Consider the following 27,537-nt stretch of genomic DNA (forward strand, 5'->3'; position numbering starts at 1 on the left):
ATATTGAAAAAGTTAGCAGTAAATGTAAAGCTCATGTTCGCATTGAAGAAAGAAATTGTAGAGTCAGGAATCGGATTTTGTGTGGATTCTGGAGAGGACCTGCCTCACACGTGGCCGCCCCTCCTGCGGGCGGCGCTGAGGAGTGAGGGGCGGCTCGTCTTGGGGCCAGAGAGCCCGTGACTGTGCTGACCGCCCGGGAGCTGGAGTTCTTGCGTGGAGCAGCTGTGCGAGAATGGGCGCTTGATGGTTTTGCCAAGAATAAGACATCTGTGAAAACAAGTTTCTTCAGTACTCACAGTCATTGACTAGAAAATGTCATTGTAAGAGGTCTCTTTCCATGAAGATGACCGTGCAGGGGCGTGATGAAGATGCAGGGTCACGACAGTCTGGGTGTGGAGATGCTTAGTATTTCCAGGCTCTAGGTTGGGTGCAATCCCAGTGAAAATGCCGGTGGAGTTTTTTCAGTGTGACCTGATGTCCCCGTCAGATCTGAAAGTGTGTCATAAAGCTGCGCAGTCCTAACTGTGCCAGTCGCTGTGGGGATGTAGGTAGACAGGGCCCAGGGGCAGAATCCAGGCCGGCAGGGCCAGGAAGAAAGTGGCACACCTGAAAAATAAGGAAATTACGCTTTCTTTATTTGTGAATAGGTTTATACACATTATCAGAACAGGTACGTGTTTGTGTGTGCACAAAATGCTTTACTGGCGGAGACCCCTGCCCTAGCTTCTGTGAGAATCAGCAGAGAAGGTCCACAGACCCGTGGGGAAGGGGTAGCGATGGCTCCGCCGTGCCCTGGACTGCTCTGTGGGGAGGTGGCCACCGAGCAGGGACCGTCCCCGTGTCCCTCTGACTCCCTTCCCTCCTTGATTCTGCCTCAGGGAGCAGATCGCAAGGAAACAGTGCAAAGTGCAGGAAAAGCTTTATTTAGAAAGATACTCGTGATGCTGATAGTCAAAGCCCGCCCATGCTGGAAGAGTGGCTAATAACTTACCAATCTTGATATAATGGTCCTGATATTTAAATAATATAGAGAGAGCTTTCTAGTCACATGAGAAATAAACACTATAAAATGAAAAAAAAAAAGAATATGAAAATAGATACTTATCACGGTGAAACTGCTTTCTAAAGGCATTAAAAAATCAGCAATAAATACAGGACTAAAAGTCAAGGAAAAGCCCGGGAATAAGAGTATCAGGAACGACGTGTCTTCCTAGCTCCGTGCCTGTCTGGTCGAGGGGTGGCTGAGGTCTTGGTGAACCGGGGTCTGACTCACCGTTTCTCGTTTGCCACACAGAACGTGATGCTGGATCTTTCCAAGCGCAGCCGCAGCGGTAAATTCCGCCTGGTGACCAAGTTTAAGAAGGAGAAGAACAACAAGAACAGAGAAGCTCGCAGCAGCCTGGGAGCCCCGGGTACCTGCCCTCTGCTGTTCTCCTGGCCGCCCGGGCTGGGCGGGGCCCAGGTTCTGCTTTCTCCCTGGCCTGGTGCTTGTCCCCATCGTCCCGGGGCCACGGCCTCCGGTCACGCCCTGCGCCGACGCGTCTGTGGCTACAGAACCGCACCCCGGCTTTCCCGCTCCACGTGGGAGGCTCACCGGTGTCACGCCCTGCCCTGAACTTGCTCCCGGTGCAGATTCGGGGTGACAGGCCACCGAGCCGCCTGCCTGCGCTAGATTGGGGCCCGAGGTGGGGAGGAGACAGCAGAGGTGACAAGACAGAGACACAGCTCACACTCCAGCCACACGTTGGCCCCCTGTGCCTGCTTCCTCTGCGGGGCTGCTCGTCCCCCATTAATCAGTTCATTGATCAAGGCCCCTGCGCCGGGAACCTGGGCTGCCAGTGGCCCTGGGCCGTGAAATCAATAGAAAATGGCACTACAGGATGTTTCTCCTCTGGGTCAGTCAACTGGGGCTTTAGAATCTCCATTCAAAGTGTCGGCCCTGAGCACAGCTGCCCCCAGGCTCTCAGGTGCTGGGCAGCCCCAAGCCTGGATTTGGGGGTGGCATTTGCTGCCAGTAAGGGTAGCTCCCTTTGATTTTTCTTCTTCGCATGTTTGTCCAAAAATTGGGTTTCTTTGAATGATGGTGGCTCTGACTCTGTGGAATCTCTGCGTATGTTTCCCTTCCTGCTGTGGGCTGGAAGTGAAATGGACCCCTCTAGAAGGGAGAGGGAAGCTGACCTCAGCCGCAGTCAGACCCATGTGTCCCTCCTGGGACAGAAGGCTGCCAGTGACCTGGCAGGAACAGACACCAGCTTCTGCGGCAGCTCATGCCCCCGAGGGCGGGCAGCTCCCCTCCTCTTTCTGCACAGCCTGGGGCGGCACCTGGGGCTGGGTGGTGGGTGCCTGCCGCTGGGGTGTCTCGGGCGCCTGCTTGCTGGGGCGTCTCGGGCGCCGCTTGCTGGGGCGTCTCGGGCGCCTGCTTGCTGGGGCGTCTCGGGCGCCTGCTTGCTGGGGCGTCTCGGGCGCCGCATGCTGGGGTGTCTCGGGCGCGGGCCGCCGCCTGCTTCGCGCTGGGCTCTGGGCACTCATTGCACTCGTGCTTTTCCGTCTCCGACAGTTCACCTCTGGGGCACAGAGGAGGTTGCTGCCTGGCTGGAGCACCTCAGTCTCTGTGAGTATAAGGACATCTTCACGCGGCACGACATCCGGGGCTCAGAGCTCCTGCACCTGGAGCGCAGGGACCTCAAGGTACTTCCACAGCGTCTCCTGGGAAGGCGCACCTGCGCTCCCCGTGGCTCCCCTGTCCCCACCCTCTGACCTGGCCACGTCCCAGCGTCAGCAGTCTCCTCACCGTTCTTCTCAGGCCTTTGTGCGCGACCCGGGGTGACGACCTGGGGGTGATGCGCGGCGGCTCCCAGACGTGATGTCTCACCTGCTGCGGCCAAAGCCCGAGCAGACCCCGTGGGGAGCCTCGCTCTCTTAGCCTAACTGGACAGTGAGCCACGTTAGCGCTAAAAACCCTTTGGGGAATGCAGCCCTCCGCTAGTCAAGCTGAAGCGTTCTCTGTGATGACAGCCATCCGGGTGAAGGGGACCCAGCGGACGGGGTTCCTTCCCCAGTTGGCCGCTTTCTGGCTCCCCCAGTGGCCCCGCTCGCCCGTCTCCCTGCCCTCGGGAGGACGGGAGGACGCGGGGCGCCCTGACCCGGGGCTCCCGGAGCCTGGCTCTCTGTGCCGCTCAGGCCGCGTCCCGTCCCGAGAGGCTGAGGCCGCCGAGCTGCCCAGTAAGGGTGGCGCCCTTTGATTTTTCTTCTGCCTCGCTCGTCTGTGTCTTGCTCCGTGTGCCCTTGATGACTCCCGTCAGGGACCGGGACGTGGCGGGCGGCCGCGGGCCGCTGGTTTCGGGCATCGTCTCCGGCTGCGTCTCCCATTGTCGCTTTCACCCTCACTCGCGTTCGGACGCGGGCGGCGGCGCGCCGGGCCTGAGCGCTGTCCTCTCCTTGCAGGACCTCGGCGTGACCAAGGTGGGCCACATGAAGAGGATCCTGTGTGGCATCAAGGAGCTGAGCCGCAGCACCCCTGCCGCCGAGGCCTAGCCTCCGCCCTCTGGGCCTGCGTTCCCCGCGCCTCCCGCGACTGAGCCGGCTCGGCGCCGCTCATGGTGCTACTCCCGCCGCTCCGACCCGGCCCGGCGGCCCGGGCCCCGGGTCCCGACCCGCAACACAGCTACCTTCCAGCCGATGCCGCCCCCGCCCCGTCCGGGGCCCGGGCTCCTCCGCGCGCCCTCAGCGGCGCAGCGCGGGGCACTGTCTCCCGCCCCCTCCGGCCCGCGCTGTGTCCCCGCGCGTCTGAGTGCCCTGGTGTGAGCGCGGCCTGGCTGCCTTCCGTCCCGCCGGTTCCGTTTGACACGAAGGCGACGCTGGGTCCCCCTTAAGCCGAGCAGACGGTAGTTAGGGTCTGGGGCTGACGAGCTCGCGCCCCGTCCGTCTCGGCCCCTCGGTCCCTGGGCTGCGGGCGCGGGGTCCCCTCTGTTCCCAGGACGCCTGGCCTGTCGTCTCCCCGCGGACAGAGGCTGGTCCGTGTTTTCTGTGTGGAGGAGGCTTCCCGGGCTGCCGGGGCGTCAGGGGCCGCCCAGAGTTTCTCACCCCGGGGCGACTTGGTCTCGAGCGGCCAGGTCGGCGTCCCTCCGCGGGGAGGAAGCTGAGCCGGGACCGTCCCCGGCGGCACCCCGGTCCTCACCGCCTGGGACTTGGCCCTTTTCTCCCCTTCCGCCTCCCGGGGGCTGTGTGTCGCCGTCCCGAGGGGCCCGGGAGCGGGGGCGCTGTCGTCCCGAGGGGCCCATGGGGCGCGCGGCGGAGCAGCACTGACCTGCCGCTCACTTCGCACCACACGCTCTGCCGGCTCCCCGCCCGCCGCGCAGTCGGCCGCTGCCTCCAGCCGGCGGGGGCTCCCACTGGCGGGCCTCCCTGCGCTGAGCTCGGCCGAGGCCCTGCCCCAGGCCAGCTTGTCCCCGCGGGTGGGGTGGCCGCGCTCTGCACGTGCGCTCAGCCGCCTGCCCCTCGGAGGTAGTGTGTCACTCTCCTCCGCCCCGACCTTCCCGCCCATCAGAGCCGCCGCGGGTGGAGGGAGGTGGAGGGAACCCAGTCGCCGCAAGTCCCTGGGTTTCAAAGTAGAACAGGCTGGCCCGGCCCGCGGTGCCAGATGCCCTCTGCTCTGTTGCTTCGGGCGGGGGGCACCCCGGGCTCTGAGGCCCTCAGGGCCGACGCACAGGCGGGGACTCGGCGGAGGAGGGCGCACGCGGGGCTTGGTGGCCGGTGCTCGGGGGCCACCGCGGCCCTCAGCGCCCTCCCGTGGGAAAGCCTTAGGTTTAGGTCAAGCGTGGTGTTTAAAGGTAACGTCGTCAGTGATTAGAGCGACACTGTTTACGTGAAACCACTTTCTGAGGGTAGTGAGTGAGAGCGAGTGGGATAAACGCAACCGTTGCGCGAGGCCGCGTCTTTGGGGCGGCGTCCCACGCGCGTTGTGGTGCGTGTTGCGCGTGGGGCTGCCCTCCGGGCCCCCGCCGTGCTGCTGGATGGCTGTCCCTCGGGGGCCCCCGGGGTCTCACGGTCCTGTCAGTGTAGAGGGAGGGAGGAGGGATCCCTGGAGTCTTGGAGAAAAGGTTTTGTGCCCTCTGGTGGGGCTTCCCCCATATTTATGATCTTAATTTATACAGCGCCCACCGTGGAAGCAAACGCCTCCTGTATCGCTATGTACATATCCACATCTGGGGTTGTAAATACGTTCTGTGTATAAATAAAACAAGCCTGGTTTTGATCTTTCACTGTCGGGTTTCTTGTTACCGTTCCTTGCACTTGGACGTAAGATGTCGTTGCCCCAAATCTTCTCGAACTGGGTTCAGAATTACGTTTTTCAGCCGCTCTAAAAACAGGTTGAATTGGCGGTGGCTGAAAAGCAAAGTGGGATGAATGCCATTGTATTATTTAGGGTGTAGGTTCTAGGATCTGTTGAATTAAAAATTCAGCAACCTTGGGGCCAGGTAGCACCAAGGTTCTCAGGGTTAATCACATGCAGCTTCAGCCCAACCTACTGAGGGCTGGGTCATTTTAGCTAATATTCTAACCTCCTAAGTCTTTCACGTGTAACTGCAAACCGGAGCTTTCCTACTTACAGCTGTTTAATCATAGCACCTTTATTACAAGGGAGCTGCCTCTCTAAGCTCAAGGTCACTTTAATCATCCCCCAGTTTCCTGGGGTGAGGGATGGGGGCTGGGATCACAGAGTTGAAAACCAGGCTGGCAGGGTACCATAGGGCTGTGTGGGCTTTGGATGTGTAGATTGCCTCCCCAGCAGCTTTCTTCTCTCTCCTATGCTTAGTAGAGCCCCGTTTTTGTCCTGGTGTGCGTGCTCCTCTCACCTGGCCATCCAGGATCAGGCCTCCTGCTTACAAGATAACTGCCACTATTCCAGGGATCACATCCAAACGTGACCATGTCCAGGCTAAGGTGTGGGTGTATACGAGGGTTGTCTCTTCTGCGTCTCTTTTTAATTTTTTTTTTTTTTTTGCGGTACGCGGGCCTCTCACTGTTGTGGCCTCTCCCGTTGCGGAGCACAGGCTCCGGACGCGCAGGCTCAGCGGCCATGGCTCACAGGCCCAGCCGCTCCACGGCATGAGGGATCTTCCCGGACCGGGGCACGAACCCGTGTCCCCTGCATCGGCAGGCGGACTCTCAACCACTGCGCCACCAGGGAAGCTCCTGCGTCTCTTTTTAAGGTAAAAGGAAACATTTCAGAAAGTCTGGCTTCCACTGACCTCCCCTAATGTCTCATTGTCTAGAACTGTATCACACACTCATGACTAAACCAGTGGGTGCAGAGGGAATGGGGCTATGCAAGTGATGGCTGATCACGGTGCTGCTGGCCTAACACATTTCTGTTATTTTATGCCAGGTGCTGGCTTAAGGACTTCACACATCCTAACTCACCTGTGTTTCTCAGCAATCCTATGAGGTGGGTATCTGCATTTTACAGATGAGGACACAGGCTCAGAGAGGTTCACAACTTGTCCCAGCAGCACGTGGCAGGGACGGGAGTCATGGGGCAGTTGGGTACCGGAGATCACACCTCGAGGGCCATGCTGGTCCTGTGTCCCAGGCCTGACACCCACCCCAGCCCACGCTGACAGGTGAGGGAACGGCCTAAGTCACACGCAGGCATCCTGGCCTGGGAGCCTGTGGTCCCTCTCACACTGGGATGGCAACTGTGACCGCGCTGGCCGCCCAGCCCAGGTGCCGGCCTCGGAGCGGCGTCTATTGCCAGTTTTGATCATAAAAGCCTAATAAGCAGGCTGTAAAACTCGCAGAGGAAAACCCGCCAGCTGGGGACCCGAAGGCTTTCTCGCTCGCACCGTGGACGGAAGCAGATTGACCAAAAAGCCTGCTGAGCTGTGCTTTCCGGGAAGTCATGTTGCCAGCTGGGCCCCACACTGAGAACAAAATTGCCTGTGGTCCCAGGTCTCCAGGACGTGTGCGCACAGGAGGGAAGCGCCCTGGCGTGGCCGCTGCCAGGCGCACCCCCGGGGCCAGGCGGGCCTCCGCGGCGCCAGGCAGGGCGGTTGTGCAGCGCCCGTCACCGTGGAGGCCGTGACCGCTTGGGGTGGCCTCGACTTCCAGAAGAGCCGTTGTATCGTGGTCCCCACCCCCTCGGTATGCTGGTTCCAAGTCGAATCATTTGTCATTGAGCTGCTGCTGGCCGAACCGCGAGGCGCTCCATCCGTTGGGCCCAACCCAGACCCCAGGCTGTGGGCAGGAGCCGGTGGGCCCAAGGGCCCGGCCCCTGGGCTGTGGGAGTTGGGGCTGCTGATAGGAAAATGCCCCCCCACCCCGGGACTAGAGCCGCCTTCTCCCCGGGGGAGAAGCTGCGGGCGCGTCAGGTCCGCTCAAGGCAGCCTGAGCCAGGATGCAGGCATCGGGCCCCTGGTGGGCGCGGGAGACATCTCTTCCTTTAACTAGCTTGTGTGTCACTGTCATGGCTTCACCCTCCTCTCTGCAGTGTGGTGCCTTCCCAGAACATACACACACCCACGGTGATTGGTCATGTCTTTTACTGATGGGGCAGGACTGAGCACCGAAGGCGCGGCTGCCGCGTCTCCCGTCCAGCCGGGCTGAGGGGCCCAGGACTCGGCTCTTCACAGCCAAGTCTGTCTCAGAGGGAAGCTAACCTCTCCGAGCCAGGATTCTGGGTTATCAGGGACTTGTTGGGCCCCGCCTCCCCTTTTTGCCAGGAAAGTGTCACAGTTGAGTAAATATGTTTTCTGTAACACAAGCACCCCTGCCAGTTCTATTTTCCTAGAAGGAAAAGAGAACCAGACCACTTCCAGTTTCTTCAAATACAATTATTCCCACGAGTCTGAGTTTATTTAAAACCAGAACACAGTTCTGTTATTTCTACAGCAGTACTGAAGTGGTATTTCTAAACATAAACCCCAGCGACTTAGCATCTGAAGTTCGTTTGGGAAAAAGGCCAGAACATGAAGCAGTCAGCGCACAGAGACGGGAGGTTACAAATTGAAGTTTATTTTTTCTTTAACAAACTCTTACAGCTCTCTCCCTGGAGCCCCATTCCATCCCCGAACTGGAAGGAAGGAAGGAGGGGAGCAAGCCGACAAGCAGAGACCACCTGAGGCCCCGGCCGCTCACCGTGGACACCGCGCAGCACCTCGACCCCTGCCTGTCGTGGTAGGTGATGCCCAGCAAGGCCGCTGGCTTCTCAGAAGCAAGGCTTTTCAGTTAGAACATTCGTGTTTTCTTACAGTGGAGTGAGGGGACACACCAAGGAGCCTTGTCAGTTACGGGAAAAGGGACACAACAGCCTCTACACAGGGGGGCGGTCAGTCAGGGAGCTTACACTTCGGCCTCGTCACTGCCCGCCAGGTGCGTCTGGAGAGTCTGGACCCCACGTGCGCGTCTCCTGAGACAGAGTTAGTGTCTGAGGCCGAAAGCACTCGCCGAAGTCCAACGTCTTAAAGCACGACTGCTTCAATACAAGTTAGTACGTAATTCGCGAGCCAACAGTTTCAGACGCACGCGCAGAGATCAGAGTTTCTAGTGGTGGTGGTGACACCGTTGGGAAGGAGGGAGGACGGAGGAAGGAGGCGCAGGGCATTCATCCCACTCAGTGGCGAGCCCTGCGGAAGAGCGGCGCGGGCGCAGCGACACTCACGCAATTTCCTTACGCCGGTGGTGCAGGCGGAGGCTTAGCCCACCCACATGTGTCATTTCCTTTCCATCCCTTACATTTAAGAGCTATTTTAATATCATCAGTGGTAAAAAAGGCTGATGAAAAACTGTGAAATCAAGAAGATAACCATACTTAGCAAGAGAGTCGCTATAAAGCATCACTGAGATATAAGAAAGTAAAGAATTTATTGTATCTTCTCAGGAATTCCTGCTTCCGACTGAGCTTGAGAAAGTGAATCACCCCGGTGTCCTAAATCACTCAGCCCAGTAACACGGACGTGACGTAGCTGTCATAAATACCACTTACATCTTTTAAATGTGATAGCCAGCTATGCTGCATTAAGACTCTTGGTTCACATTTTCTTTTTCTCCCATTTTAATCGAGGCTCCTCAGGACTGGGACGTCCCCTCAGCCCTTCCCAGGCTTGTCTGCCACGACCCTGCCTCCCCGTCAGGCTCCCAGAAGGAAGAGGCCCCGGAGAGAATGTTCTGACCACAGACAGCACGGGTTGGACGCCAGCTCATGCCGCCCCCTCCCCAGCAGCACCCGACCTCAGAGGATGCCCCGTCGGTCTCCTCATCCCGGAAAGAGAGGTAACGCTTCAGAACCACTTCTAACTCAGACCAAAGTGGAAACGTGCCGTTTGGGGACCAGAAAACAGACTCCTGTTTATGTCACAGCGTGAGCCTGACCAGCCCATCGCTGTGAGCCGAGTTGTCAGAGCCTGGGCGGCCACAGATACCAAAGGAGTCACCTGAACAGCGTGAGAGAGAGAGTGGGGCAGGTGTACTTTAGAGACAGGTGTGCAGGGATAAGCCATGTGGCATGTCACCCACGCCTGCAGTTAATGCAAAACCAGTCAATTTTTGTATAAAGATGGTGGCGGGGCTTGAGTGTTGGCGCGAGGGTGTCAGCCGGTTGGCACCTGTGGCGCGGCCAGGTCCGTGCCAGCCCGGGGGGATGCGCCACGGAGCGGGTGGCAAGCGCACTCGCCTGGCCTGCGATGGAGCGCCCCCTCTGCTCGTGACAAAGCAGGGCTCTGAGTCCGTGTCCGCACCGGGCAGAAACCAGGAAACGGGCCAGGACCTGCAGCAGGAGCGTGGAGGCCCTGTGCTATCTGAAGCTCCTGACGTGGATGGAGAGAGAAGCTTCTGGTCCACGGGGGTGGGCAGGCGTCTCTGCACCAGAGGGGACGTCGCCGCTCCGCACACGAAGGGCTTCCTGGCTGCGGGGACAGAGAGGCCATCATGGGGTCACATCCCAGACGCCAAGGGCCCCACCAGGTCGAGGAGTAACTCCACATCTCATTCCAACTTTCAGGGTCAAGTCAGGGCGGGCCGCAGAGACGCACGTTGGCAGTTTGGGCAGCATTTCCGCATTGCTCCCTCAGGGGCCTCCGGGTAGCCCTCCCCGGGGCGCATTCCCACGCCCTCCCCACAGAGCGGTCCAGCCTCGGGGCTTTTCCCAGCTGCTGAGGGAAGGTGTCTCAGAGCAGCGCAGTCTTTCCTGTTTCACCTTCCCAATCCAAGCGTGACCTTCACAGATGCCCATGTCTGAAACGCCCAGCTCCGCACATGGTTACAGGGTCCCACGCCTGGGGGACACCGCCTCCACCCCGGCCCTCGCTTCCCTGTCCTGCATGCCAGGCGGAGGGCATGTCTCCTTGCTGCCGTCACAACGCCTGACACTTGGTACCCAAGCTGTGGAAGGTGGGGGGAGAGGAAGGCTGAGGTGAGCAGGGGCTGGACCAGGCAGGCAGCCTGGTTCAAAGGCTACTGCAGAGAGGAGAGGCCATCAAGCCAGAAGCAATTAGAACGGGGACAGGACACAAGACCTCAGGAGACTGGAGGTGGGGCTAGATTAGGACGACCACCCGCGCCCCTGGTGTGGCCTGCGGGGTGATAGCTATGCGGACCGTGGCGGTGGGAGCCAGGTCCAGGCACGTGGAGTTTCAAGTATCAGCACTGGTGGAAGGTTCCAGTAGATTCTGATAGGTGTATGTGGTCTGGAGGCCAGGAGAGAGCTGGGCTGTGTACAGAGGAGGAAGGAGCGAGCCCACCCGAGGTGACGTGACTCGGGCAGAGCAGAGCGAGGAAGATGGATGGGGAGGGAGCTCCCTCCAAGGGGAGGGTCGGCTGGGTTAGCAGCCTGGCTGGCTGCCTGGAGGGGACGGACGGGGTGGAGAGCAATGGAGGTGACAGGAGGAGGACACAGCTGGAGCAGGGTCAGGAAGCCGAACCCTAGACAAGCCAGGGCAGGTGTCCGAAGGAAGAGACCCAGGGATGGGGGAGGCCGACTGCAGGAACAGGGCCCCGGCGGGGGGAGAACGAGACCCGGAGCTCGGGGAGGGGCCGCCTCCTCGCAGGGAGCTGCGCCCGGGTTCCTCCCGCACGGTCCCCAGGAAGCCTCTCTAGGAGGTGATGGAGAGAAGGTGGGCAAGCGCAGGCACGGAGGAGGGTTCCGCTGTTTCTCTCCACGCCTCAGTCAGGAGCTTTCCAGCGAGAGCAGGAGCGCCAGCGCCTGGAGGTCGCGGTGGAATCTGTCACGTAGGTGAGGACCCTAACTTACCTTTTCTTTTTCCCCAGAGCGAACTCTTTCTGTTTTTCTCTTTCAATGTCATCTCTGACTGTACTGAAATCATCATCATCTTCAACCAGGAGATTCTGCATTGCAAAATAATGAATGAGCAATGTTTTCACACATCTTTTTAGTCTATGTTTGAGAGAGATGTGTGTAAAACAATCACCTAAATTGACAGAAGGGGACATCCAAATTTACATAAACCAGATTAGTAACTGATGCGCTTGATGAAAACAAAGTGAGCTAGTGGCCGGAGGCGCTTGAGGCGGGGTTACCGTTCACTGCTCCCCGAGTGAGGGGGCAAGGGGTCCCGAGGTAGCCGAGGCCGCAGGCACAGGCCGCCTACAGCCAGTGCGACCCTGCCGTCTGCGTCCCCTGCGCCTCCCTAGCTGCGCCCTGAGCTTCTGGGCTTCCTGGCATCTCCCCGGAGCCACCCCAGTACTTTACACGGAGCAGGCGCTCCCTCTGCCTTCCCGGGACTCACAGTCGGTCAGAGACTGTGATTCACCGCAGACCCCGCTGCTCCCACAGGCTGGTCTCCGTCAGCATCCACCAGCCAAAATGCTAACCCTGAGGACACGTGCCCGGGAGGAAAGTGTCACAACAAGGCAATTCTGAGGCCTGCCAGACCCCCACGTTAGGGACCCCAGGGTTACTGGCTGTGTTCCCAAGTGCGGATCTGGGAGAGTTAATGCTGATTACAGGGGCAGTGGCCCTTCTGCGTCTGACACGTCAGCTGAAGGGCTGCAGGAGGGCTTCACTGCTTCTCCGCTCTCAGGCGGGAAAAACACTGCGACAAAGATGATAATCTCTATTCCGATAAATGGGGCATGATAAATCGTATAATTTTAGTTCCAATGATATTTATGATGTGCTTTATAAAACTGAAACATCACAAAATCAGAGAAAATACGGAAACCCTGGGACAGATGCCCAGGTTCTCGGGGGGCAGGAGGTGGGCGCGGCGAACCCTGTCCACGGGCCCCTGTCACGTAACCCCCGGCCGTCTTTTCTTTGGCTCAGGATGGCACGACTTTCTACGGTCGTCATGAGGAAAAACTGAATTAAATGTATACATGGACGGCTCCTGGCAAATACAAAACGCCCAGGGAGTTACCTATTAATAGTATTAACCTTTTACCATATTTGCTTCATTTTCAGTTTTCAAGGAAGAGGCACAGTCTGTTGATGCCCCTCCCCTCACTAGAGGTAGGTGCTCCGCTGGCTTCGGTGTGATTGTTCCCATTTTTGTCTTCACTACACAGGAACACGACTCCCAGCAATCCTCAGCATTTTACCTGGTTTTATACTTTCTATAAATGACTGTTCTGTGACTTTTTCTTTTTCAACACTAAATAATTGGATGTATGTTCACACTGACATCTGTAGCTCTGGTTTATCTGTTGTATCTGCTGTGTTCTCTACCACCATATCAATACTTCTGTTTCCCATTTTACGTATTCCCTTTCTAAGGGTAATTTCGGTTCTTTCCAATCTATGCTATTACAAATCAAATAGCCCTTCAATGCACATTTCTGTACATCTCCCCATACACATGGATGTTTCTAGGATTTATATCTGAAGTGGAATTCCTTGGCCGCACCGTACGGGCACCCTTACCGCCAACTGCGGTCTACTTGGCCCTCTTCCTGGTGCTGCATGGGAGACCCAAGAGTCTGGCCCAGCAGCTCCCGGCTTTATTTTGCAGGTCCCTGGTTACTGGGAAGCTATCTTTTCATCTGCTTTCTGGCCATTTCGTTTTCTGGGAATTGCCGGGTGTTAGGGGAGAGATGGGCAAAGATTCTTCTTTTGTAACTGATTTGTAGAAGTACTTTACATATTCTGGATAATAATCCTTGTTGGTCATATCCTTGTAGGTATCTTTTCCTATTTGTGGCCTGTTTTCTCACTTTGTACGGTCTCCTTTGGTGAAAGGAAGGTTTTACTTTTAACGTTCAGTCGTCCCTCAGTATTCACAGGGGACCGGTTCCAGGACTTGCCACAGAAACCAGACTCCTGGGGTGCTCAAGTCCAGAGCAGGCCTCCGTATCTGAGGTTTCCACACCTGTGGATTCAACCAACTGTAGATCACGTAGTACTGTATGTATTTATTGAAAAAAAAAATCTGCATATAACTGGACCCACGCAGTTCAAACCCGTGTTGTTCAAGGGTCAACTGTAGTCAAATTTATTGATCCTTTCCTTTAAGAAATCCTTCTTGAACTAAGTCATAAAAATTTTTCTTTTATCTTTTCTTCTAATGGTTGAAATGCTTTTCACATTTAAGTCTTCATGCTGATTGTTATATAGGTGTGAGCAGAGGTGGATACGGATTTTATGGGGCCCAAAGCTTACACAAATTTGGCGACCCTCTTTATGAAAATGAAATAAAAGTTATGACCGTAACTATTGAATAATCCATTTGTAACGTTGCCCTCAAATACCTGTCAAGTTTCCCTACATATATGGGTGATTCTGTTTTGAGGCTCTATTTCAATTCTTCCCCTGCCCCACAGCTAAACGGTCACCACAGATGTGCAATCAGTCTTAATTCTTGGTACGGCAATACCCCGAGCTTGTTCTTTAAAAATATCTTAGCTCTCTGGCCCTTTGCTCTTCCACATGAATTTATTCTCTTTAATCTAATCTACATGGTTTGTCAGTCACTGGGGTAGATGTGGGGAAAACTGATATTTTTACTGTTGTGAGGCTTCCCTTCCAAGAACATGATATGATTCTGTATCTAACTGAAGCATTAATGCCTCTCACTATTTTTGTAATACTCTCCAAAAAGGGCTTACAAGTCTTTCTGTTGGGCATATTCCCAGGTACCCTGTAATTTTATGTACGTTGATCTTACAACCTTCTGAAATCTCTTAAACAGAGCTGATGGTTTGACTGTAGAAAAACTAAGAACAGTTTTGTATTTTCCTTTTAGAATTTCTTTTACCTGTCTATCTTTCAATTTTTGTTTATTTATTTGCTTTTCTTCGTTGGGTGGAAGGTCATATTACATCGGTCCCATTCTTTAGTACAATGTTGAACAGAAGTGGTGATTAAAGGAATACTTATTCCTTAATATAAAAAATTATTTAAGAATCAAATTATTAATAAATCAATAATTTAATATTAATAAATTATTAATTCTTAAATTAAGGATTTAAATCATTCACCCTTAATACAAAAAATATTATTATATGACAACAAAACAAAGTAGGTTTGTCCAAGGAATGCAAGGATGGTTCAGTGTTGAGAACATGTTTATGTAATAACACTACATTACCAGATTGAAGAAGAAAAACGATATGGCTAATTAAACAGATGCAGGAAAAGCACAGAATAAAAAATTTAATATTAAAAATCCAGTGCTCATTCATGATTTAAAAAAAAAGAACTTAGAGTAAACTAGGAGTGGAAGGAAATGTCTTAACCCAATACAGGTACCTACATAAAACCTACAGCAACACACTTAGTGATAAAACTTCAGAGCATTTTCATTCAAGTCAGACCCAAAATTAAGGTTTTGGTATTGAGGTTCTACTGGCCTCATAAAATGAGTTCTCTGGGGGCTTCCCTGGTGGCGCAGTGGTTAAGAATCCGCCTGCCAGTGCAGGGGACACGGGTTCGATCCCTGGTCCGGGAAGATCCCACATGCTGCGGCGCAACTAAGCCCATGCGCCACAACTACTAAGGCCGCGCTCTAGAGCCCGCGAGCCACAACTACTGATCCCGTGTGCCACAACTACTGAAGCCCGCGTGCCTAGAGCCTGTGATCTGCAACGAGAAGCCACTGCAATGAGAAGCCCACGCACCGCAACGAAGAGTAGCCCCCACTCGCTGCAACTAGAGAAAGCCCGCACGCAGCAATGAAGACCCAACGCAGCCAATAAATAAATAAATAAAATTTATTTATTTATTTATTTATTTTAAAAAATGAGTTGTCTGCTTTCCCTCTTTTTTCCCCCCACTTTTTGAAACAATTTATATAAAATGGGATTATCTATGCCTTGAAGATCTGATAAAACTTCTCTATAAAATCATTTGATTCTGGTGTTTTGTCAAAGTGGTAAGTTTACTGTTAGAAACGTACCTTAATGCCAATAGTATCTCCATCTTTCAAGTGATAAGGCGCCCCCTGCAAATTATCTTGCTTTTTCTTCTTTTTCCTCTTGGTAATTTGCTGGTTCTACAGAAAAATTAAGTATGTTGAATAAAGAAAACTCAATCTCGAATTCTTACTAAATTCCCTGTCTGTGGAAAACTGCAGTTAATTATTCACTATGCCAGTGAGGCCCGATTTCCCCGAGGAAGCCCCACAACTTTACCCAGCTAGGTACTGGAAGCCACTCAAACTTTTCAGGAAGGTATTTGGCAATTTCAATTTTCTCCACAGGAAGAGAATAGAAATCGGCCACTCGGTGCCTCAGGGAGCCGGCCGTCCAGCCTCGGGCAGTGTCCCACACCAAGTCCATGGGCAAGGCATATGCCCTCTTGCCAGGGAGGCGCATCTGTGTCCTCAGCAGCACATGCTGGGGGCTGCATCAGAAAACAGTCACATGTCAGATTTACAACAAAATGGGAAACATGCAATAACTACGGCAGGCGTGAATGGCAAAGCTTCTCCTCTGACTCTTCTGGGTTTTTTTTATAAGGAGAGATTTCCCTTAAACCCTGAATGCTAGTGGGAAACCTTTACTTTGATTTCCTTCGATCCTGACCCAGAATGGAGGTGAGCTCCCATTCTGAGTCCTCAGCAGGGTCCCTGGGGAGGGAGCAGGCAAGGCTGAAGGCGGAGGAAGAAGTTCCTTGGTGGGGCACAGAGGGAAGAGGACTGGAGACAGCTGAAAGGGCCAGCAGGGCTATCCCGGCGATGAAAGGGAAGAGGGGTTTCCCGCTACGGTGACTTCCTAGGAAATGCTGATTTCAGAGCCAGAGTCTGTGAAGCTGGCAGAAAACTTAGCCAGGGAGAAGAAACTGAGGGCTTAGAGTTAGGGAGAGAAGATGATGGGTGTAGTTGTAAGAGCAAAGGAAACCTTTGCAGGAGATGAGCACAGATAAGAGGTCCTTGAAGGAAGAGAAAGAGGAGAAACATTCAGAAAGGTCGGAAAGACATTTAGATGTATGGAGATTGTTTTAGATAGGACGTGAAATAAAAACTACAGATAAGAATTGGAAGGTGGAGCGGAGAAATGGAAACTTTAAGGATGGTGAGACAATGAACGATTTTAATGCTGTGTTTCTATTACACTGGTGTTTTTATCGAAAGAAAGGGTAACACAATTGGAGGAAACAGGCAACGCAGGGAGAGCGAGGGCCCAGTGAATTAGGAGATTGGACTGAAAGCGGGGGACTGTGATCAAGAAGGAATTTTTGAGAGGGTGTAGGTGTTGCTGAGGTCAGTGAGCAGAGCTGAGGTCCCAGAGCATACAAAGTGTGGTCAGTGTAGATGCAGGAGCTGCCAAGGCGGTGACAGAGTCTGGGTGAGGACCACGAGGAGCCAGGGTCCTCGCTGAGGGGGCAAGGGTGCTCCGGAGGTCAGTCAGGGACAGAAGTGTGGATGGGGAGGGGGGCTAAGGAAGTGCACAGCCCGGTCTTCAAAAGGACACTGCTCACGACAAACGTGGCCGGGGCAGGGTCCATTTATATTATGTAACATGGTATTTCACACAAATTAGACGTTTTTCTAAGACCCCATAAAAAATAGGCGAAATATATGAAACGATTCACTCACTCACAAAATACAAATGGTTTACAAGCCTTTGAACAAACGCCCTAATCTTACTAGCAATCGAAGCATTGAAGCAAATGAGACAAGATAACCATTTTTCATTTATCAATTTAGCAAACATTTAAACAATGACAACATTCCATGACGGTTTGATGGTGAGGTGAAATAAATACTTAGAAACACAGCTTGTGGAAACATAACGGTATAACTTACCTGGAAAGGAATTTAACAAATACGAGGTTTAAAATGTCCATACCATTTGATCCAGAAATGCCCCTCCAGGAAACTACTCCTAGTAATACAGTTTGCATTAAGAATGCATTCTTATAAAACAGTGGGATCAAATGAAGGTCACACGGTTGAAAGAGTAGAGTTGCTATACAACAGGAGGGCAACAAGCATCATCATGTCACATCAGGGAAAAGGAATCTTAATATTTGGTGTTACTGACAAAAATGTCTTATAAAAGAATGTCCTATAATGAAAAAAACAATAGGTAGGTTTGAACGTGGACAACTTTGGGGTGCTTCTTTATTCCATAAATAATTATTGACTATGACAAAGGCACTGTCCTAGGTACTGGGGATGCAGCAGTGACCAAAAAACAAAGTGCTCACTCTCAAAAAACTTACAATCTAGTAGTGGGAGACAGATAATAATTGATAATTCAATAAGTGTATGTCAGGTGATATTAGGATGAAAAAAGTAGGACAAGGGGCAGCATGTCAGGTGTTACTGTCATTTGGTTGGACAACAGACTGTCTGTAGGCACTGATAAGAGCTTGGGATGAGCACCTTGCTTATACTTCAAGATCATTATGGGTTCAACATGCATTGGGACTTACTGAAAAATTCTGTCTTTATGGAAAAATGAGTTCTAAGATCTAGACACCAGACATACAAACACATTTCTAGAACACAATCTGTTTTAAGTTGCCAGACTCCTTAGAAGCAGTGGAAAAAACACTTAAAAATTTAACACCTTAATCGATAGTAAAGAAACTATCCACTGGGATCAGCCAAGTGTATAATTTTGCATGTGTAGTAGGACACCTTACCCCAAGTCTTCTTCTTTCTGAAGGGGCTCTAAGCAGATCTCAGTTCTCCGTCCCAATTTATATTCCCTGATAACAAATGAAACAAGATAATATTGAATGACATATCACTTAATATTTTCAATTTTTTCTAACCAATTTCAAGTATTCTTAAGTGAAATATTATACCATATAAGAACACTCAAAATTTAAGAAACTACCATGAACAATTATACACCAAAAAATTGGACAACGTAGAAGAAATGGATACATTCCCAGAAACATACAACCTACCAAGATTGAATCATAAAGAAACAGAAAATCTGAACAGACCAATTATGAGTAAGAAGATTGAATCGGGGGCTTCCCTGGTGGCACAGTGGTTAAGAATCCACCTGCCAATGCAGGGGACATGGGTTCAAGCCCTGGTCCGGGAAGATCACACATGCTTCGGAGCAACTAAGCCCATGAGCCACAACTACTGAGCCTGCGCTCTAGAGACTTCAGGCCACAACTACTGAACCCACGTGCCGCAACTACTGAAGCCTGCGCACCTAGAGCCTGTGCTCTGCAATGAGAAGCCACTGCAATGAGAAGCCCACACGCTGCAACGAAGAGTAGCCCCCACTCGCTGCAACTAGAGAAAGCCTGCGTGCAGCAACAAAGACCCAACGCAGCCAAAAATAAATAAATAAAATTCATTAAGGGAAAAAAAAAGATTGAATCAGTAATCAAAAACCTCCTAACAAAAAAAAGTTGAGGACCAGATGGCTTTACTGATGTATGCTACCAAAAGAAGAATTAATATCAATCCTTCCCAAACTCTTCCAAAAAAAAAAAAAAAAAAACAGAACAGGAGGGAACACTTCCAAACTCATTTGATGAGGCCAGCATTACCCTGATATCAAAACCAGACCAAGGACATTATAAGAAAAGAAAATTAAAGGCCAATATCCTTGATGAACATAAATGCAAAAATCCTCAAAGAAATATTAGCAAACCAAATTCAACAGTACATTAAAAGGATCATACACCATGATCAAGTGGGATTTCTGCAAGGGATGCAAAGATGTTGAACATTCGCAAATCAATTGGTGTGATGCAACCACGTTAACAGAATGAAGGAAGAAAATCATATGATCATCTCAACAGATGCAGAAAAAGCATTTGACATTCTTTCACGTTAAAAATTCTCAACAAACTGGATATAGAGGGAATGTACCTCAATGCAATAAAGGCCATATATGAAAAGCCCATGGCTAGTATCATACTCAATGGTGAAAAGCTGAAAGCTTTTCCTCTGAGATCAGGAATAAGACAAGGATGCCCACTCTTGCCACTCATATGCAACACATTGGTGGAAGTGCTAGCCAGAGCAATTAGACAAGAAAAAAAATAAAAGGCATCCAGATTGGAAAGGATGAAGTAAAGTTGTCTCCATCTGCAGATTACATGATCATATTTATAGAAAACTCTGAAGTCTCCACCAAAAATCTGTTAAAACTAATAAATGAATTCAGTAAAGTTGTGGGATACAAAATCAATATATAAATATCAGCTGCATTTTATATACCAACAATAAATTATCAGAAAGAGAAATTAAGAAAACAGTCCCATTTCCAACAGCATCAAAAAGAATAAAATACTTCGGAATAAATTTAACCAAGGAGATAAAAGATCTGTATGCTGAAAACTATAAGACACTGATGAAAGAAACTGAAGATTCAAATAAATGGAAAGCTATTCCATCGTCATGGATTGGGAGAACATTGCTAAAATGTCCATACTACCCCAAACAATCTACAAATTCAGTGCAATCCTTATCAAAATTTCAAAAGCATTTTTCAATTAGAAATAGAAAAAACAGTTCTAAAATTGGTATAGACCCACAAAAGACCTTGAATAGCCAAAGCAATCTTTTCTTAAGAAAGAACAGGGCTTCCCTGGTGGCGCAGTGGTTAAGAATCTGCCTGCCAATGCAGGGGACACGGGTTCGAGCCCTGGTCTGGGAAGATCCCACATGCTGCGGAGCAACTAAGCCCGTGCGCCACAACTACTGAGCCTGCACGCTAGAGCCCGTGAGCCACAACTACTGAAGCCTGCGCGCCTAGAGCCTGTGCTCACAAGAGAAGCCACCGCAATGAAAAGCCCTCGTGCCACAACTAGAGAAAGCCCACATAAAGCAACAAAGACCCAACACAGCCAAAAAATAAATAAAAATAAATTTAAAAAAAGAAAGAAGAATAAAGCTGATGGCATCATGCTTCCTCATTTCAAACTATACTATAAAGCTACAGTAATCAAAACGGTATAGTACCGGCATAAACAAAGACACATACATCAATGGAACCCAAAAGAGGGACTTCCCTGGTGGTCCAGTGGTTAAGACTCCTCACTTCCACTTCAGGGGGCGCAGGTTCGATCCCTGGTCAGGGAACTAACATCCCGCATACCACACAGCATGGCCAAAGAAAAAAAAGAACACAATAGAGAGCCCAGAAATAAACGCATACATATATGGTCAATTAATTTATGACATAGGAGCCAAGAACACAGAATGGGGAAAAGATTCTCTTCAATAAATGGTGCTGGGGGGAACTGGAAAGTCTCATGTAAAGGAACGAAACTAGACCCCTATCTTACACCTTATGCAAAAATCAACTTAAAACAGATGAAAAGATTTGAACGTTAAGACCTGAAATTGTAAAAAAACTCCTAGAAGACGACAGGGGAGTAAGCTCCTTGACATCAGCCTCGGCAATGATTTTCTGGATTTGACACAAAAAGCAAAAGCAATAAAAGCAAAAATAAACAAGTGGGACTACATCAAAATAAAAAGCTTCTGCACAGCAAAAGAAACCGTCAACAAAATGAAAAGGCAACCTATGAAGCAGCAGAAAGTATTTGCAAATCTAAGGGGTTAATATTCAAAGTATATAGAGAACTCATACAACTCAATAGCAAAAAGCAAACAATCTGATTTAAAAATGGCAGAGGACGTGAACAGACTTCTTTTTTTAAAGACACACTAATGGCCAACAGGTACATGAAAAGGTACTCAACATCATTAATCATCAGGGAAATGCAAATCAAAACCACAATGAGGTATCATCTCACACCTGTTAGAATGCTTATCATCAAAAAGACAAGAGAGAGCAAGTGTTTCTGAGGATGTGGAGGAAAGGGAACCCTTGTTCAATGCTGGTGGGAATGTAAATTGGTTCAGCCACTATAGAAAAACAGTATGGAGGTTCCTCAAAAAATTAAAAATAGAACTACCATATGATCCAGCAATCCCATTTCTGGGTACCTCACCAGAGGAAATGAAAACAGGATCTCAAAGAGATTATCTGCACTCCCATGTTCATTGCAGCATTATGCACAGTAGGCAAGATATGGAAAAACCTAGTGTCCGTTAACCAATGAATGGATAAAGATGTGGTGTATGTAGGTAGTGTACACACACTCATACACACACAAAGGAATATCATTCAGTCATAAGAAAGAAGGACATCCTGTTGTTTGAGACGACATGGATGGACCTTGAGGGCATTATGCTAAGTGAGATAGGACAACTGCTGTATGATAGCAGTTATATGTGGAATCTAAAAAAGCTGAACTAATAGAAACAGGGACTAGGATGGTGGTTACCAGGGACTGGGACTGGCTGTAAAGGGGAGATGTTGGTCAAAGGGTACATACTTCCAGTTATAAACTATATCAACATGCTGTACCTGACATCCCCAGAACATATTCATCTTATAACACTGAATTATATACTTGAAAGTTGCTAATAAGAAAGCAGATCTTAAATGTTCTCACCAAAAGGAAATGGCGATTTTATGATGGGATGGAGGTTATTCGCTAAAGCTATGGTGGTAATCATTCTGCAATATATGTAGAATCTGTCAGATTAACAGGTTGTACACCTTAAAGTTATAAAGGGTGATATGGCAATTATATCTCAATAAAGCTGGGGGGAAAAACAATCAAAATTTTGTTCACAGTCTCTGGACCATAGTAAAAACAGATGAAACTACATTTATACTTAATATGAGAAGCTGAAGTTGTCTCGGAGTTTAATTTACGGTAAAAAGTATCAACAACATGACAAATGTGGAATGACCTAGAACGGGCTGTTGGGGAGCGTTCACTGAGAACCGTACCTGAGCTGCCGATAGTGGACTCGTAAGAGCCTGGAGGGGCGCCTACTTTCCACCGTCCAGGCTCTAAGGAAGGCGGGCGATGGGATGGAAAACTCCGAGAAGGAGGGCAAGGTCATGGCCTAGAAAAGAAACAGACATCGGAAAAAGCACTCTTAAAAACAGACTGCTGTAGGAAAAAAAAAAATGAAGCGCTACACATACAATGACATTTAAGGGAAAGAGTATCTTAGGTAATGATAATATCTACCAAAAAATCCACAGGAATATCGTTTAAATGAAATTAACCCTGAGTAATTTTTGTATTCCTCCCTACTGCAATCAGCCTGAGAGATAAGTGACTTTTCTGTTTCTAAATCTGAGCCAAAAGCTCCTTTTCAAGGATTATGTTTTAGAAAATGAAACTTTAATTTCTATATGACTATAACTCAAGAGCAGAGGGCCTCTCTAATAAAAGCAAGGACTCATCTTCAACTTCCATCTGTGCTAATATAATTCAACAAAGTTTGCTCTGCCATGGAAATAACTTCTGATTTTGAAATATTTCAGAATCTCTGGATCCAAATGCTAGGCCCAAACCGCTGGACTAATTCTGTAGGGGTGGATAACTATTTATATACTTAGGCTGTAGTATATAAAATGGCCAATATTCATCCGTTTTAAATCTAGAAACAGCAATTTTGTATCTTTTAATCTAATATAAGAAAAAAAGTCTCTACTTGTTCTTATTAGAATAAGACCATTTGTTTTTTTTGAGGAAGGTATTTCAGATATTGAAGACACACAGAAGTCACCTTACATGCACCTACACTTTTTCCTTTAAGAGCAAGAAGGGATGCTCATTTTAATCCAGTGAGAATAAGATGCTTCTTAAGCATTTTGTTTTGTATTCAACCCAGCCTTTCCATTTGGACAGAACACTGTCTGTGAGTATTAATGTCCAGGAAAACAATACAGTATCTAGTTTAACATCCTAACATAAACCTGATATTCTGACCTCCTGGGCAACTGACAACACAGCTTTTACTAACAACATTTAACACATGAATCACAATGACACAAAAACAATGTAAATAAAGGAGTAAAGTGAATGCTTTACAAATGTTCCAACAAATGTTTCCCTAAAAAATCAAAATGAACATAAGCTGCAAGTCACTGAGGAGATTTCAAATGAAAGCGCAGCATGCCTGTCAGAGAGGGGATAAATGAAAGCCACAGGCAACTGGTAGAAACCAACCCAGGGAGCTGTCTGAGCAACATGTGGGTGTGGCCTGTTGGGTACTCACCACTGAACCTGGCATATAACACATGCCCTATCAGAACAGACTGTAATTGAGGGAAAAGGAAATAGAAGAATATATTAATATCTCACTGGAAGCAGCCAGATCACCACTAAGGTACGCTGCAGGAGGAAGGCTGACCTGAGACTTCAGCTCCCCCAAGGTAGCATCTTCTGAGATTTCAACGTCTCCCAAGTAGCGGAGGGAAACTTCTGCATGTGCGTCACTGGGAGCATCTGCAAAGGACAGAGCAAGACGTTTGACAGGAGCTTTAGACGTACTTAGCTCTTATTTCTGAAATACAGGCCACGTTTTGATACTGCAAACGGGTTTAGTACAATTCCATCCAAGCAACTCAGAATCTGAATTCCTCGGGTCAGCCCCTCAGGACTTCACAGGGAGGAAGCAGGACCCAGTAGATGGGCAGCCAGGGAGCATGCTGTAGGCACAGCACCAGGTCTTCTCACTAGGATGGCTGTGAGGAATTTTACACGTGTGCTGTCTACCTGGAATGCTCTTTCCCACACCCTCTCCCTCCTCAAAGAGGACTCTGCTGGTTGGATACTCTGCCCTGCTCTCATCTTTTATTTAACCCGTTTCTCTCTCGTAACACTTGTCCCAACTTGTTACTCTTTTGTCTGTCTGTTTTCTTGTGTGTATGCATCTGTTTTTTTACATATATATATATATATATATATATATATATATATATATATATATTATTTAATCTGTCTCCCCTACAGAATATGATTTTCAAGAGAGAACAGGTCATCTATCTTGTTTGTCTCTCCAGTGCCAGGAATGGTGGGTGCCACACAATAAATGCCCAATAAATGTTTACTGACTGAAAGAATTCTTGACAATATGAAGGCCTTTCTACATTTGTTTTAAAAAGGGGAAAACAAAATGCTCTCTCATATAAAACTCTGGATATAAAAGTTGATAACTAAATTTGAAATCAGTAATTTGACTCATTTTTGCTTTAGTTAAATGTCTTTGCTTACTGCTGGGCACACTGCTAATACATAATAGAAAATTAATTATAAGTAAATTAAGTAAAAAAGCTCTCTTCATGAGTGGTCCTTCTTGTGTCTTAAGGATGCTGTAAGCTGGTATTACCTGAAAGACACTTTTAGGAAATTCTCAGAAATAAAAATATTTGCCGTATGTTGTGATACAGAAGGACTACCAAAAAAATGAACTGTTTTCTTTACTTTCATGGAGAAACACACTGCTTTCTAAGTTGTAACTATTATTCTATCACAAAATCATTTTTAGAATTGTTTAACATGTCTAATATAACTCAAACAAAAAATAATAATGCCAATTTCATAGCTAATTCAACATGAAGTATTTTATTGCTCTATACATATAATCCTAACTTCAAAAAGTAAGGAGATCATTTATGTTAGTTTCAGTACTGAATTTTAACAGATAAAAAGAACTATAAGTATATAATACTTCAAGGCATTAAAAAAGCTAAATAATTAAGCATGATAAAAGGAAAAAAATATAAAAACTTGGTCCTACTAAAAATATATTCTCTTTATCTACAGTTACAAAGGAGATTAACTTGTATCTTCTTTTTTTTTTTTTTTTTTTTTTTGCGGTACGCGGGCCTCTCACCGTTGCTGCCTCTCCCGTTGCGGAGCACAGGCTCTGGACGCGCAGGCCCAGCGGCCACGGCTCACGGGCCCAGCCGCTCCGCGGCATGTGGGATCCTCCCGGACCGGGGCACAAACCCGAGTCCCCTGCATCGGCAGGCGGACTCAACCACTGCGCCACCTGGGAAGTCCCTGTATCTTCTTATAATGAAGTGGAAACCCACTTTTTACAATGGCAATTCAAACTCCCTGCCTTTGCTCATCATGACGTGTGTGCTGAATTCTGCCTGTGGAGAAGAAACTTAGACAGAGTGAAACGATATGTTTATACCCTGTCTGTGAGTCTTCTCAGAAGTCAGTGAGCTGGAACGCCCTTGAAGGAGCTCCTGGGTGGCGGCAGCAAAAAGAACAGGAGCTGCCTGGGGTCTGGACTCCAGCCCTGCCTCTCTGCCCCTTGGGACTGCAGGGAAGTCACTGGAAGCGACTGAAGCTTCAAAGTCTTAGTCTGTTACAGTAACTGGGGCCGCTATTCCTATTGCCATGAGGTGCTTGAGAGGTGATATTATGTAACAATTCCTTGAAAAAATGTAATATATTGCTATAATAATAATGATAATAAAAATAACAGATGGCAAATGAAAGGTAAAGCCAAAAAAAAAAGATGGTGTTTTATAGAGGTTACAAACCACTGTATAAAAATAGGATGGTATTATTATTATACTATGACTTATGGAATAGATGTTGATTTTCAACCTTGTATTTAAAAAATACATATTTCAGTTGCCTGTCAGCAGAAGCAATCATTTTACTTTTCTTTATGACACACTGGCTGCTGTAATTCTGTTGTGTTCTCACCTTGGATGGAATTAGCTCTCCAGACCCCGCCTTGAGAAAAGGTACAGTTTTTCTGGTCCTGATGACTCTTCCAGTGATGCAAGGGACCCCGTGGCTGGTACCACCAGATGGGCAACTTCAGGAAACCCTGAGGAATGGAGATTTCCAACTGCTGTGATGCACATAGATTAAGTCAACTTCTACTTCCACAGAAAGAAACTTTTTTTTCTTTTGGCCACGCCAGGCATCTTGTGGGATCTTAGTTCCCTGACCAGGGATAGAACCTGTGCCCTCGGCAGTGAAAGCAAGGAGTCCTAACCACTGGACCACCAGGGAATTCCCAGAAAGAAACATCCTGATACAGAAAATGTTCCTGAATTTATTTTTCCTTAAGATATATGTATTAACTGTCATGTATTATACTTGCTTACTGTTTTTGCAATCAAAGTTTAAAATCATAAAAATCAGTCTTTAGGATGACTGGGACCAATGTTCTATATCTTCTTTTTCAAAATTTTGTTGCACTGGGTCTTAGTTGTGGCTCCAGGGCTCCTTAGTTGTGGCATGCAAACTCTTAGTTGCAGCATGCATGTGGGATCTAGTTCCCTGACCAGGGATCAAACCCGGGCCCCCTGCATATCTTAGTAGCTACAGTAAGTGAAAGGTATAAATAAACTAACAAAACATTTGACAGAACAAACTATATAAATGTTTTCAGGCATTGTAAGAGCACCATAGCACAAGCACCAGTTACATGCAGTTTTTTTTTTTTTTTTTTTTTTTTCTTTTTGCGGTATGTGGGCCTCTCACTGCTGTGGCCTCTCCCGTTGTGGAGCACAGGCTCCGGACGCGCAGGCCCAGCGGCCATGGCTCACGGGCCCAGCCGCTCCGCGGCATGTGGGATCCTCCCAGACCGGGGCACGAACCCGTATCCCCTGCATCGGCAGGCGGACTCTCAACCACTGCGCCACCAGGGAGGCCCCATGCAGTTTTTATTTATAAAAGTTTCTAAAGGAACTTTATAGAGATCCAACAACCTACTGATCTAAGGTGCATTCCTATATACCAACTACATGAAATAAACTCATCTCCTTAAACACATTCTGTAATTTCAGTTTTACTAATTTAACTGGTTCTTCCCCATCCCTTTTTTGAGTGGGTAAAGAACTTGAATAGATTTACTAAATGAAAGATCAGTTGCTATTACAGTGCTCAATTTCCAACAACAGAAGATGAGAATGTGAAAAAAAACCATGTAAAGTATTTTAAATGTGTATTTCAAGAAATGCATATTAAAATGAGAATATTTTTCTGTTTATCAAATTGGTGAAGATTAATAAATACTCAACTTCCACGCAGTAAATAAATAAATGTAAATCAGAGCAAAAAACTCCATTTTTTTTCACTTGTCAAAAACCAGGGAGTCTAATAATATTCTATGTTGGTGAAACTGTAAGTAAACCTGAACTCCTGTAAATTGGTTCCAGGAGTATAAACTGCTGCGAAGTTTCTGGACGGTAATTTGGTACTGTCAAAATTTAAAATGCCCGAGCCCTTTGACCAACCCAGCCATTCCATGGTTAGGATTTCACCTTCTGATATACTAGCCCATGCGTACAAAGATATTCACTGTAAAT

The 27,537-nt window shown here is 48.6% G+C and overlaps 2 protein-coding genes across 9 annotated transcripts in view; one reads left to right on the plus strand and one right to left on the minus strand.

The window, feature by feature from the left end:
* Positions 1-5,254, plus strand: part of DGKD (diacylglycerol kinase delta) — a 110,038-nt gene extending 104,784 nt beyond the window's left edge. For 3 of the 4 annotated variants that reach the window (XM_081242727.1, XM_081242729.1, XM_081242730.1), the window contains 3 exons: positions 1,295-1,412; positions 2,558-2,688; positions 3,445-5,254. In XM_081242727.1, the coding sequence (XP_081098853.1) occupies positions 1,295-1,412; positions 2,558-2,688; positions 3,445-3,534 (339 nt within the window). In that variant the 3' untranslated portion in view covers positions 3,535-5,254. The other variant, XM_081242728.1, reaches the window with a different exon arrangement.
* Positions 5,255-9,639: 4,385 nt separating this feature from the next.
* The window catches only part of USP40 (ubiquitin specific peptidase 40), a 99,631-nt gene continuing 81,733 nt past the window's right edge, over positions 9,640-27,537 (minus strand). For 4 of the 5 annotated variants that reach the window (XM_081242733.1, XM_081242731.1, XM_081242734.1 and 1 more), the window contains 8 exons: positions 25,922-26,048; positions 23,604-23,698; positions 22,186-22,304; positions 18,044-18,109; positions 15,583-15,793; positions 15,348-15,443; positions 11,246-11,340; positions 9,640-9,902 (listed from right to left, as the gene is read on the minus strand). In XM_081242733.1, the coding sequence (XP_081098859.1) occupies positions 9,791-9,902; positions 11,246-11,340; positions 15,348-15,443; positions 15,583-15,793; positions 18,044-18,109; positions 22,186-22,304; positions 23,604-23,698; positions 25,922-26,048 (921 nt within the window). In that variant the 3' untranslated portion in view covers positions 9,640-9,790. The other variant, XM_081242732.1, reaches the window with a different exon arrangement.

This window comes from Mesoplodon bidens, assembly GCF_964165515.1.
Source record: "Mesoplodon bidens genome assembly, chromosome: 8".
NCBI classification, from domain to species: domain Eukaryota; kingdom Metazoa; phylum Chordata; class Mammalia; order Artiodactyla; family Ziphiidae; genus Mesoplodon; species Mesoplodon bidens.